The 14078-nt window shown below is 47.3% G+C and overlaps 1 protein-coding gene across 1 annotated transcript in view; it reads right to left on the bottom strand.

Annotated features, from left to right (window-relative positions):
* Positions 1–4724, bottom strand: part of POLR2H (RNA polymerase II, I and III subunit H) — a 35797-nt gene extending 31073 nt beyond the window's left edge. Inside the window, exon 1 of the mRNA XM_078665662.1 lies at positions 4550–4724. Coding sequence (XP_078521788.1) covers positions 4550–4622 — 73 coding nt within the window. The 5' untranslated portion in view covers positions 4623–4724. The remainder of the gene's footprint in view (positions 1–4549) is intronic.
* Between the last annotated feature and the right edge of the window lie 9354 nt (positions 4725–14078).

Genomic DNA, 14078 nt, shown 5'->3' with positions numbered 1-14078 from the left:
CAGATGATCTTATGGCCCACAACCACCCCCGTGAACAGGACACTTCTGTGAATAGGGCGGCCCCCCTCCCCCCACGTCCACAACCAGGACCCTTGTTTTTAGCATTGAAATATGCTTTCCCCCACTATATCGGATGCAGAAAATATTTTCGGACACATAGCTCGTTACTCCCTAGGAGAGCGCATGTTTTTAGGTTTCGCCTCGCCGAAAGCTGCGCAGCAGACTTTCGCGCAAGCGAAAAACTTTTGTTTACATGTATGGGGCTTCGTCCCGCCTCTCTGTCCCATTGGCTAGCTCCATAAATGGAAGCTAGCCATTGGAACAGAGATGCGTCACTCATTCCCCGAGCAGATTCGTGGGCGTTCCCGCGATTTTTACTCATCCCGCCCCTTTGCAATCATCATGCGGCGGTGGGCGTTTTTTTTTTTTTTTAAAGCTTTGTTTTTGCCACACTTCCAAAATGGCGCTTTCAGGGGTGGGTTGCGCGATGTCCCGCTCTCCGTTCCCGCCCCCCTCCCGCTGTCCGTGTGCCCGTAGGTGCTTGTTTCATTTGTCTCACACATTTGCTCTATTGCTTCTCTTGGCTGTGTTTTCATTTTCTCGTTGTTCTTCCTTATCTATCACTTATTTGTTTGCAGCCCCTCCTCTTTCCTCCTTTTATCTGTTGTATTCCTGTCGCCTCTCTTTTTGTATCGCGTTAACTCTCTCCTTGCTTTGCTATCCTTGTTTAGCTACTTTCCTCAGTCGTGCCCTTGTCTTTCCGTTTCAATGTCCATCTCTTCCCTTTCTGTCCCCTGTTCTATGCCCCGTCCACTTTCTCTCCTGGGGCCTAGTTTTCACTGGAGCAGCAGGTGCAGTGGCACCGGGTCCCAGATAATAATGGGCCTCACTCACCTCCAATGATTGTTGCATTTTTCTACTGAAATTGCAGTCAACCATTTTCCTTTCTTAAACTAGGGCCCGTGGCACCGGTGCTACGTCACTCTTCCGCTTCATCTCTACTTCCGACTCCCCCTTTCCTTTCACCCTCTATTTCGCCGGAATGCCCTCGTGTGTGGCGACTCGAGGTCCCCACTTCCTTCCACACCAGGTTCTTGCTGTCCCCCTTTTTCCAAGTCCATGGGTACTTACGGTGGGTGAGTTCCGAGGGCGCTGTGGAGGCTGAGGGGCGATGGGTGACCCAGAGACGAAGGTGGGTGTCCCCCCGGGCCTGGCCTTATATACCCACCCTACGGACCCGCTATTTTGGGACGGTGCCCTCGCCCCACCTAAGTTTCGCACCCTCCCCACCCGTTGAACCTTGGCATCTCCCCTTGGCATCCACCTTGCTCTAATGCGGCGGAGGCACTATTAATATCCTGGCACCCGCTGCCCAAGGGAAAGGAGGCGAGGAGAGCTGTGGGCCAGACACAAAGGTATGGGACCCTGTACCGCCTGCAACCCCTTCATATGTCTTCACACTTTTAATAACATGCAGTACCTGCCCTTGCACCGTATACATTTCATTTGGGCACATCAACCTCCGGCGTCATTAGTTTCACAGCTTTAGAGCTCAGTGCACCTCCATTATATGTCCAAGCAACTCTGCACCCTCTTATCACCCCTGCACCCGCATTGCCATTGTACCTCCGTATACCCTGTACACCTTTCGAACCATAGCCGCCCCTTTACAAGTGTACACGTAACCTTTTCCCCTTTGTATCTTTGTTCACCCTCTATACACCTTTATAAAGCTCGTCATTCTCTGTACACCTTTCAGCTCCGTTCTCCCATAGTTGCCAGGTCCCCCCCATCCTGATGTCGCTCTCCAGTCCACGTGTTTTTTCCCTTGAATTCTGGGACGTGTACTCCCGGTTTTGTAATGGTATGAACAAGACAAGAAGTCCCAGATTCAAAGAAAAAACTGGAATGCGCATTGTCCTGGGAAACTTGGCTGGGCTGTAAAACGTGCCAGGCAGAAAAGTATGAATGCATATTTATTGGTAAACTAAATGTAAAAATATAAAATTTTACGGCTCAATTTATTCTCAAAATACAAAATAAATATGGGTAAATACCAAAAAGGTGTTTAAAAATAAATACACCGGTTTTGTGTGTGCCTCTGTTGCCTGCTTGCGACCCGTTTTTGTGTGTGCCTCTGTTGCCTGCTTGTGACCCAGTTTTGTGTGTGTGTGGGTGGGTGCAAATGCAATAGGTGTCGCATTTGCGAGAGATTAGGCTTTTGGCTTTGTAAATTACAATGCCATTTATTTATGTTTTCAAAGCCAACACATAAATAAAAATGTTGTCATTTATAATGCCAATAGCTCTAACTTTTCCAAAGGCGAAACCGTTGCATTGTAAATGCTTGTTATTTGCTGGTGGGAGGAACACGTTTCTGTGGAGGATTTTGCGGAATACTACATTGCGCAAGTATTGGTATTCCGTGTTGCACTGAATGCATGGATATTAATTTCAGTCTACATCATGAAGGGGATCACGAAATGAATGGTTTCATGTCCTCTTCGTGACGAGCGACAAGCTCTGAGTCAAGTTTGGCGTGTGCACTTGTATGGCGGTCTCACCCCATTATACCATCAGCTTGGTGTTTGAATTATCTGCCAGTATGTGTCCTGGGTAAATTGTGGCGGACGTTCTGGATTGTGCAAACTACCCTTGCGTGGTATGTTCGTTCACAAACCGTCTACATTGTGTGCTCTTGTGCACATTCCCTTCACCTCTCTGAGGAAGTGAAATCTTGGGAGACAGTGTTTAGTTGGAGTCGGGTTGCTCTTGCGGTGTCAATCTACACTTGTCAGAGCTGCGCGGATCATCTCGTCTTCGCGAACCCTCTATGACGACACAACCTCTCACTGCGAAAGAACTCACTAAGTATCAAAGTTTGGCGCCCGAGCGCGCCGTGAGCCTTTCGGCACGGCGTGATGTGCGTGCCGCCATCTATTGTTTGCCACTGGCGCGTAGGCAGCAGGCATGTTTTCTCCAATCTTATGCAAACTGTGTAAATGCGCCATGTACCAGCCCCACGGGTCATCTGTGGGTGTTTACTAACCCTGGGCGAAGCACTACGCTACGCTCGCGTAGTTTGCGCAACTTCGCACTACGCGAGCTGCACGTAGCACAGTGCGAACAAGCATAGCGCAGCGTAGTGCAGTGGTCATTTTTTGCTTGTTCACGTTCCTCAACGTCATGTTTGCGACCGCGAGCAAGCAAAATGACATCCTGGCGAGACTCTCAACGCGGGGAGACCAGGTTTCTCATTGCAAGTGGTCGCGCATGCTCGCGTCCACTCGCGATGAGAATCTACCAGTCCGGGTTGAGAAAGCTGCCGCTCGAGTAAAAATCTACTCGAGCGGCAGAAAACTACAGCTCGCACTGTGCAAGATGCCGTTTTCAATGATTGCACAGTGCCGGATGCTTGTCCGCACTGTGCAATCATTGATAACGCATCTTGCACAGTGCGAACATGCTACTACGCAGCTCGCGTAGTGCTACGTGAAGTTCGCGAAGTGCACTTTGTGTAACTTCGCGAACTACGCCCAGGGTTAGTGTTTACCCCAGCGCATGTTTCCTCTAAACTCCGACACTTTTGAGGAACATGTTCATAGTATTCACAAGGATAAGTGATAAACCGTGAGTGCATTCTGCGCTTGGTTTTCCGGTCCACTGAGTACAGCATCGGTTTCAGGACCACATATGCCTGTATTACCACTTCTTGTACTGGCAGTCCACAAGGTTGGTCCCAGGATTCTCTTTCCACGTTTGTTCTTTGCACGTTATTTTGCTCACAAACACTTGTTTGCATCACAAGATTACAGTGACACGCACACCTTGAACTTATTTTGTTACATCCTGACATGCCATACTTATTAATAGTTTCACTGTGTACATACCATGTGTCTATTACATTTTTACCCCCTCCTACATTAGAGATGGGAATGGGTGCTTGCCCCACTTCCTTTCTGCACATCACTCTTTATGAGTGTGCTTTCTACCTTCTCAGGGTCACACTCTCCACCCTTCTTTCAGGGTACATGCTTATGGGTTTTAGTCACCCTCATATTTGGGGGTAGGCATTGGGTGTCAGTCCCATTCATGTTAGTTTTCTCCCCTACGTCTGGGGGTAGGGCATGGGTGTTAGTCCCATTTACAGTAGCTACCACCCTTATCAAGCTACTCCCCTGGTTGCTGTGTCGTGGTATTGAATGAATAAAGTAAACTTATTACAAAGTCAGGTGACAGCAAAGGCTTTACAACGGACATTAGAACTGTTACAAGAGTACCAATATAGAGAATCCGCACAAGGGCTGGACTACAAAATGAGCTGGGTGTCAAGGATACACAGCAGACCTACATCTGGAGAGTATAGGGCGAAACAATCTTATTAGGGTAGTACCGAGAACAAGTATACTTAAGGGTGGGATAATCTGGAAGGGCTTGGTTAGTACTGCTTCTCGGGGTGCGCCGATCAAGCTTTGGGAAATAATAAAGTCGTCTCTTGTAGGAGCAGATTAGTTAGCGGGATGAGTGCTTGCAGGTTAAACTGACCCACCTCGGTCGAACTTCCTCCCTTCCGGGTCGATATCCTTCACATCAAAGATATCTTCAAACAATATCCCCGCCATGGTTCCTCGCCTTTAGGGGGGCACTGCTGCTATGCAGCTTTCCTTCCCAGTACACTCCGTCTAGCACTCGTACAACGTGCTAAGTGCGCACCATTCTGTTTCCGGGTCACAGCCCTCGAAAACACGCTGTGAGCTTTGCCTGACTCTAAGATGGCAGTCGCCTTTGACAGCCGTTGACAAATCTGCACTGTCCGGTTATGCATCTTTTACAAAACCCGAGCGTCTTGAAATAAACCAAGGAGTGGCGTCAGATTTAGAGATTTACCCGCAATGTAGCCTGTGAGCGGAGGTGTGGGAGGACGTAGATGGGAGTAGTGGAGGAGTAAGAACCTGCGGTCCGCCACAACACATTGCCTGCCATTAACATGGCAGCTGTCATAGAAGCGGACCGGTCCATATGTAGTATTTCCGGAGTAAAATATCCCGAAGTACAGATTTATTTTAAAATGCTTTTTTTCCCGCGACTGTTTTGTCTACCCATTAGAGAAATTCGAGATCTGCCCCTTCTGAGTTGTATTAATACGTAAAATAGGAGCAGAAGAAACTCGCCTCAATTTTATTTGGAGTTTGTGTATAATATTAAGTCAGCAAATGTATAACGTAGACGCAGTGCTTTAAATGGAAAAAAATAAGTGCAGGTACTCATTAGATTGAGCTAGGGGCGTGGTAATGGGCGAGGTTAGAGGCGGGGTGAGACATGTTGATATAAAAGCACTTCTGTTGAGTATTCATTTTGCCCTTGATAGTGGTCTCAAACTTTTCGTATGTTCAGTGAAGGGCATTTACACCAGTTGCAGGATTTACCAAAACATTAGAGAAATGTCTGGGGAAAAAAATTTGCTAACTCATTACACAAAATGAATGTCAAACACCACGTTAATATTTCCTTGTTTCATATTAGTTGCAGCTTTTTAATGTCATACTGTTCTTACTTGCATTTGGCGCAATCCTTTTGTATTCAAGAGTGCACAACATACACACAAAAAGTATTCCAAGCATTTCTTTTCAAATACCTCCTGAGTGTCCAGATTCTCTTCCACTCTGATATAATTTCTCTCCCACACACAAAGAAGCAGACAAACACTCTCTACCAGTCTTCACATCCCTAACCTCTCCACCCCCCCTCACTTCTCTACCATTTGTATCTAACGCCGTCCCACTCTCTTTACCCTAATTGTATCCTATCATTCTCAACCATCATTCTCTCTATTTCACCGTGCCTCTTACTTTTTCCATAGCTTTCTCATTCGCTTCCCCATCTCTATCTGCGCTTACCACTTCTGTCTATCTTTTTCCCCTTTAAACTCTTCTCTTATATCTGTCCCTTCCCTCTTCACCTTCTCTCACCCCATTATACGTCCTCTCCCCGCCCATTAAACACTCAATGTCACAGCAGGCGGGCGGGGTTGGTTGGATTCCCAGGGGCAAGCGAGTCAGGGGAAAGACAGCCAGACCCCAGTGAGAGGCCAAGGGGTGAAAATGACCCTTGTTACCTGGGTTCCTAAGAGGCCACACCTGAGCAGGCTCCCCCCACCCCCGCACACACACACACACTCATTCAGTCTGCACACATCACTGTGCTGCGCCCCAGGTAGAAAATGTCCCATACACCATCTAACAAGACATCCCAGCATGGAGGCTCGGCAGGGGGCTGTTGAGGACAATGACAGCTTCCATCTGGGTGGGGAGGGAGGGAGCAGAGGCTTTCTTGCCGCAGCAGCAGGCCTCCAGCAGGCCGCTCAGGCCCTATCGTGCCGCTGTCTCAGCTGAATGACACAGACAAACAGCAAACATACTGCTAAAACAAACCGGGACACAGCTGGCCCTCGGCATCGGCTGGTGCCCACCTTATCAATTCGACCTTGAGTACCGGTACTCTCCTTAGCAGTGGAGAAGTGCCGGTACTCAACTCGGTAAAAATGAGAAGTGCCGGTACTCAGTACCGGTGAGTACCGGCCCATTTAAAGCACTGCGTAGACGTAAACACAACTCTAATATGGAAGGTAGATCTAATAAGAAAAGTCAGACGCATAAAAGCCTACATTTTGAAACCAGAAAGATGGAGATTTTTTTCATCTTGCCCATTCACATACATTGTTGCAAAGGCAATTTTAAGAAGGCGATAGCTATAATAAAACTGTTTTGGCTCCAAAATCGGGTCTCTTGGCACGTATCCATTAACAAAACCGCATGGGTAATAAGTAATTCTTTGTCAGTACCAGATAGGCGAATTGTACCCCTGTCTTCCATAGCTGCCAAGTGTTCTGTTAGTTTACAAGTGACAGTACAGCAGACTTATGTGGGATATTTTAATTCATATGTGTGACCCTTTGAGTGACCTTTTATATCGAGTGGAACAAAGCAGTTATGTTGATTTAAGGAGATATGTGAAATTACCCCTTTAATGAATAGTAATGTCCTAGCCACTACCTCACAATACCTGCAACGCTTCTGAAATCCTTTGGCAAGGGCATTAAACAACATCTTTTCTAACAAGACACAGGGGTGCTAGGTGTCTCTGGACACTTGGGGGGGTCATTAGGATGACGGTCGGACTTTGTCCGCCCGTCATCCTAGCGGGGATTGGGACCGCCCGCCATAAGGGCGGGGGTCCCGTGGGGGGCATGAGGATGTGCCCGCCACAGTGGCGGGCACATCCTGCATTTCTAGCATTGTGGCGGGCGGTGCTCTCAGCACCGCCCGCCACAATGCTAGAAATGCATTTCAGCATTTGCATAAACAAAGCGGCAGGCACCGCGCGGTGCCTGTCGCTTTGTTTATGCAAATGTGGGGGGGTACCACAGGTACCCCGTCTGCAGCCCCCACCCCTTCTTCACTCTGGGGGCCCGCAGGGGGCCCCCAGAGTGAAGACCGAATGCCTTTCCGTGGTGGCAAGGCATGACTGACAGCCCATACTAATATGGCTGGCGGTGTCTATGAGACACCGCCACCATATTAAACATTCTCTGTCCCGGCCGCAAGGCGACCAGGGCGGAAAAGCGGCGGACGGTCTTTCCATCCGCCACGGTCCCCCCTGCCATACTAATATGGCGGGGGGAATTCGGGAATGGATGTCGGGCGGATTGCGTCCGCCAGGCCGGCGGTGGCTACCACCAGCCTGGCGGAGGCAATCCACCCGACATCGTAATGGGCCCCTTAGTTAGTGGAAAGTTTAAGAACAGGATAGAAAGCGTTTGACAGTCAAAACCTGCCTAAAATAAGATGAACAGCATCAGCCGCTGACTATGTGCCGAGGCCACCCCACCCGCGAACTCTAGATGTGGTCCATGCTGCACATACTTTTGTTTCCCTTATGTCTTGACTTTACCAGTCGCTCTATCATTTTGCTAGGTCCATAGTCTTGAATTTCACTTCCTACACTCTTCTCCCTCCTTTTCCAAGACTCTTGTTCTCTTTCTCTTCATTCTTTCTTCACTCATTTATTTCTCTAATTTTGCTCCCATTCTACCAGTGCTTTTTCAACTTAAGGTCTCTCTCTCTTCTATCCCTTCCCCTCCCGTCATGACACTGCATGTGCTTGCATGGAGCTGGCTTTTTTAAATATATTTGCGATGCGCTCTGTCTCATGTTTTCCCAAACCATTATACTCCTCATCGGAAAGTTTAAAATTCAGCTTTAGAAAAGCCGTTTGTGAGCAAGAAGATGCCTAGACTTACTCTGCATCCTCCATCCTGAAGTTTATCTGGAAGCTAGAGGCTATTGTTGCTGGAGCAGCGTCTTGAGATCTGCCGGTGAGTTGGCGCTATATAAACCGAAGCTAACATAACATAACATTTTGACTCCAACTTTACGCGTCACAAATGCATAACCTAAATGTGCACTTAGCACATTTCCTGTATGGCCAAACAACATTAACACAAGATGTTACCCTTTGACCTCATTATTGAAGGGCATTCACTGTGGAATTAGAGAATTTCTACATAACAGTGTGTGCCTTAACCATATTAAATAAGATACATTTTGGGAAACTTGATGAATAAACCATCCTCACAAATATAGTATGTGCTTACTTTATAAATAATAATGTATTTATGTGATATGGGCACTAATGTTTCATTTATATTTCATATAAAATATAGCTCTGAGCCATACGTACACATGCTTATTAAACATTTACTGTATGCCACATGCAGTATGAATCTACTGTGCTGACAAGTTATATTCATTTGTGATTTAATATTCTAAAATTTCCCTTACTAGGCCTGTTTCCACTCTGCATAAAATAGTTTTCCATTTCTGCTTGCATAAATTTACCCTTGCAGGTGCATTTGCACACATTGTTAGTTTGAGAATAGATATAACACTGTATTACCGATAGAGAGATAGCCTGAGAAGAAGACCTTGGAAAAGGAACATGGAGAGAAAGAGCGTTAACTGAAGAGTTCCATTCAGCATTGTTACAACATGGCTTGGATAAGCAAGGACAATGTTGTTCCCATGTTCAGTGTGGGAGATTTCGTAAATGTAGCAGCTTACACCATGAAAATGTAAAAGGACAATGGAACATTTGATGATGTGAACCGAGGGGTGGTACCTAAGAGATTTTGGTGCAAATAATATGAGTCTGCACCAGGGCTGGACTGGGAACCAAAACCGGCCCTGGCAAAGTGCTCGGCTGCTTTGCCAGGGCCGCTTTTCGGCCGATTTTGTTACAGGGCCGATTTTGCAGCTATGCTGCAAAAACGGCTCTGTAACAAAAACGGCCCCCAGGGCCCAAAACCGGCCCCCACCCTTGCGGCCGACCGGGGGATTGCCCGGTGCCCGCAACGGCCAGTCCGGGCCTGGTCTGCACAGTCTGATGTTAAACGATATCGGAAAAGTGACTACTGCAAAAGCAGGGGTGGCCGAAGTAGACAACACCCTCAGTAAGGCCACAGCTGTCGAACGGCACAGCAAAACATTGATGACTGGCGCCCAGGATCATCCCAGGATGAAAAAGTCAATTGAGGACTCAGGGGAGAATAGAATGGAGCCAACTAAATCTCTACCAGCGGGTGCTGAAGACGACGTTGATACAAATCAGAAATTAAACGCCAAACAGAGGCGAGCGAAAAAACGCAAAGGGAGGAAATACAAGCTTTGCTCGAAACGTGAAGGCTTCAGGCAACTCTTTGGGCAAACTAACCCCGCAGAACAAAGCACGAGCAATCCGGTGGAAGCAACAACACCAAATCGTGACCACGATGAAACGGGCGGCGCATCTGAAGACAACGTCCAACTAGCAAGCTCAGCAATAACAGCAGCTGATCTACAAAGCGATCAAGCTGCTCGGCCGCAACACTCTGGGTCCACCACTTCACCGGCTGTCTCTGGGTCACGGAACTGGCAAACACATAACATCCAGCCTTGTATAAAATCCATGGGGAACCCAAAAGCCTTTATAGGCTCAAGGGGAGAAAAAACAGGAAGACAAGATCTAGAACTCACTGAAAACCAAACACCAGCCACCACCTAAGCAACCGTGCCAACTCACCCACGGGCAGACCAGACAATGACAACAACTGCCCCCGCAGCCCTGATTTTAAATACGCATCATCCACGCTGCGAAACCTCTAGCCTAACCGTATGTGCAAGGGATCAATCCTCAGTATGGGAGCACAACCGAGAGGGATATCGGGCATTAGAAAATGCAACAAGTGGCGCGAAGCGGACACCATTACTAAATACGGACGATGTATCGGGGGATGAAACCAACCAAGGGAAAGATTCGGATGCCACATGGTTCACCCAAGACTATACATCTAAAGGAAGTCACGACATCCTCAATAGAGGCAATATCTTGCGATTATTGGCCCACATCCCCTCACTGTCATTCGTGGCAAGCTCTGACCTGAAGTCTATTGAATTTATAGATGCGGAAGGCACAGGAAAAGAGGCGACGAAGGCGATTTGGGCTTCGGCAGACCTGGCACAAAAGATTCTTACGGAATCCGAGACCTTTAAAAACTGGGGCATCACGATGAAGCCTTGCACAAAGCCAGGATATCCGGACGTACTGTGCTCTGAGAGAAGCCGGAACTCAAGGGAGCACGCAGATGGCAGTAAAATCTCGGTTCTCAGGGGTGCTGCCGGGCCAAGCTGTATTGGCAGAAATGGGTTCATCGAATTTGCTTTCGGGGAACAACAGGGAAGACAAGCTCCAAATGGGTGGCAGGAACAAATACGGCTTGTGAGAACCATAACAAACAGTAACTGACATGCGGAGCGGATAACAACGGAGCACCCACAGAATCAATTGTGTATATGCTCGTGGAATATAAATGGCCAAGCAGCCAAAATGCTGGATTTGGATTTCATAGACTACATTCGATCCTTTGACATAATTGCGCTACAAGAAACTTGGCTTGCCGAGCCCCCGCACCTTCAGGGGTACCTACGCTTTTTCTCTGGCGCCAAGAGCTTAGCCAAGTATGGGCACTTAAGAGGAGGTTTGGTAATATATGTAGCTACAACTAGCTTTGTGATGGTAAAAGAAACTGGGCCCTCGGTGACAGCTGCACTCGCAGTTAACCTGACTTTGACAACAGGCACAGGCAAAGCAATTAACAACTGCACCCTGGTCAATGCTTATATTCACCCCAAAGGAAAGAAAAAAGCAGCGGAGGACCTATATGCCTTTATAGAAGAGTGCATCACGGGGGAAAAAACAGCGAACCTAGTACTCACTGGGGACTTCAACCTCAATCTCATGGGTATAACACAAGAGGAGGGTATTATGGCACAAAACACATCTTGGGCCCTTCCACTACAAGGAAAGCCACAAACAGCCAAACAATAAAAACTGGGAAAAAAGGTACTTGAGGCATTAGAAAACTTCAACATCAGGGCACTAAACGGCAGGTTTGCAGGGGATAACCCGCCAGCCTCAACTTTTCATTCAAGAAAAGCGAACAGTACACTAGATTATACCTTCATGTCACTTCCACTTTTTCAATACATAATATCCTATCGGATAGGGAATCAAATAGATAGCGATCACTGCCCTCAGGAAATCACCATGGACCTTGCTAGACCAACTTACGAGCGTTCGACGGCTCCTAAAGAGTCCATCTATACCGTAAACTTTAGAAAAATTAAGTATTCGGCTGCAACGGGTGAAATCTTGATAGGACTGGCAAAACAACATTACACGGAGCGTACAGGCCTCAATGAAGTAGCGAAATAGGTGCAGTTTACTACCACCCTGGGGCATCATGCAACAAAGCCCAAAGTGCGCACAAGGATGATCAAGCTGGGTATCCTTCCCCGAGCACATAGAGGGAAAATTAAAGAAATGAAAAACTCAATCTCGAACCTAATGAGAGCAGTACAGCTGGACCACAATAACAAAGGGAAGTCGGATCAACTCACTTAATTAAAAGCTTCACTAAAAAAATTAAAGTTGGTAGCAAACAGAACTATAGAGGAACAACTATGGGCAACACTTCATGAGGACATAAAAAAGAACGACGGGGCAAGGTTCTGGAAAACAATACATTCATTAACGCACCCTGCAAAAATGGAGACCGCATCAAACATCACAGAGGTAACCTGGGCAGCTTATCTTGATAACCATTTTAACCGAGACCTGTCGGCAAATCAGAACATGAGCGAATCTATTTCCGGACAAGCACACGATGTTGGCAATACGCCACAAAGGCGCCCAATCAACCAGGACACGGTGAGTGACATAGATCATATATTACTGCAATCCAAAATCAAACGGCAAATAAAGAAAGGAAGAAGGGAAGGTGCCCCGGGTCCAAATGGGATCCCGCCCGTCCTCTTCCAACAAGATATGGACTATTGGGCAGCGGCACTTGAACCCCTTTTTTGGGAGATCAGGTACACTAACATCTTGCCAGACTCTTGGAAGGGCTCCATCATTGCCCCCATAAAGCAGGGGACAGGGGCCTCCCTCATAACCACTGGCTAGTTGCCTTAATCGATAATGACGCGAAGTACTTCGCAGGGCTCATACTGGAAGAACTACAGGCATGGGCCACGAGGAAATCTCTTATACCTGTTAATCAAAAAGGCTTCGTCAAAGCAGTGGGAACAACAACAAACATATTGACTATGGGTATGCTTATAGACAAGGCAGAGACAAAAAAAATGCCCCTACACCTCTGCTACATTGATTACAAAGCGGCATTTGACAACATCAACCGCAATCTACTATGGACAAAACTAAATGGCTGGGGCATCCCAAAAGTTTTGTTGGAGCTGTTAATCAACCTACATACTGACACCTGGATTCAGATCAAGGTGGGGGATGGCTCAATGCTCTCAAGGCGGATACAAACCAACAATGGCCTTAAACAGGGCTGCGTATTGGCCCCCACACTGTTCAACCTGTACCTGGGGGACTTGGCGCCCCTACTAAACAACTGTAATTCACACTCGCCAAAATTAGGAGGCCTCAATCTACCATGCCTCTTATATGCAGACGACCTGGTGCTAATAGCCATACAAGAGTAGGGCTCCAAAACCTCATAAATACGACCCAGCGATATTCCGAGTCAAATGACTTAACAGTGAACCTCGAGAAAACGCAAACAATGACAATCAGTAAGAAAAAAAAGAAAGTCTTCTCGTGGTTCTGGAATAATACTCGCATCAAAGACACCATGTCGTACAAATATCAAGGTGTGAAGATAGACAGTGGTGGCCAATTCAGCGCACAAAGGGCTAGCATAAGAGGCAAAGGCCTTGCACTGGCAATCGCACTAAAAACACTAAACAACAAGCTCTTCGGCCCTTCTTTAACTCCTTTACTACATGTCATACGCGTCAAACTGCTACCAACACTAACTTATGGGAGTGAGGCTCACCGAGGCAGAGATGCCATAACACTTGACAACACAATCGTGTCGGCATACAGAATCATTTTCAGCCTCCCAAAGCGATCCTCCCCAGCACAGATCAGACTGGAATTTGGAATTCGGTTACAGCTTTTGGCACGATAGGGGGCATATATCTGCACATGGGACAAAGTGAGAAAAACGACCGAAGGAACCCTGAATGAATATTTATGGAAAGAGCTACAGCAGACCCCAAACTCACCAGCAGCAAAATACTTGGCAAAAAGCTTAGAGAACACCGGGCTGGCAGAGCTCTGGGCGTCCTCTGCAGATCATAAAACACTTAACAAGCTGGTAAAGAAATCGATCAAGCTACAGTCGTGGGTCCAGGACAAAGCCACCTTATCAAAAAGATCTCACGCATGGATGGTATTAAACACATATCAGACACAAGTCTCCCAGCCTTATTTCGGTCTGGGTTATGCAAAAAAAAAACAAATTGTCCTTTTTAAGATACAGACTGGGCCTGCTACCATGCATTCAGCACCTTCCTCACTGGCTGAGATTGAAAGCAGGAACACTATGTCGGCTATGCGGCACCGGGGCAGAAGACATGCTGCACCTGCTATGCTCGTGTGAGGAATTGCAAGAA

The sequence above is a fragment of the Lissotriton helveticus genome, chromosome 11, assembly GCF_964261635.1.
Source record: "Lissotriton helveticus chromosome 11, aLisHel1.1, whole genome shotgun sequence".
Lineage (NCBI taxonomy): Eukaryota > Metazoa > Chordata > Amphibia > Caudata > Salamandridae > Lissotriton > Lissotriton helveticus.
This window is presented reverse-complemented; position numbering and strand designations above follow the sequence as displayed.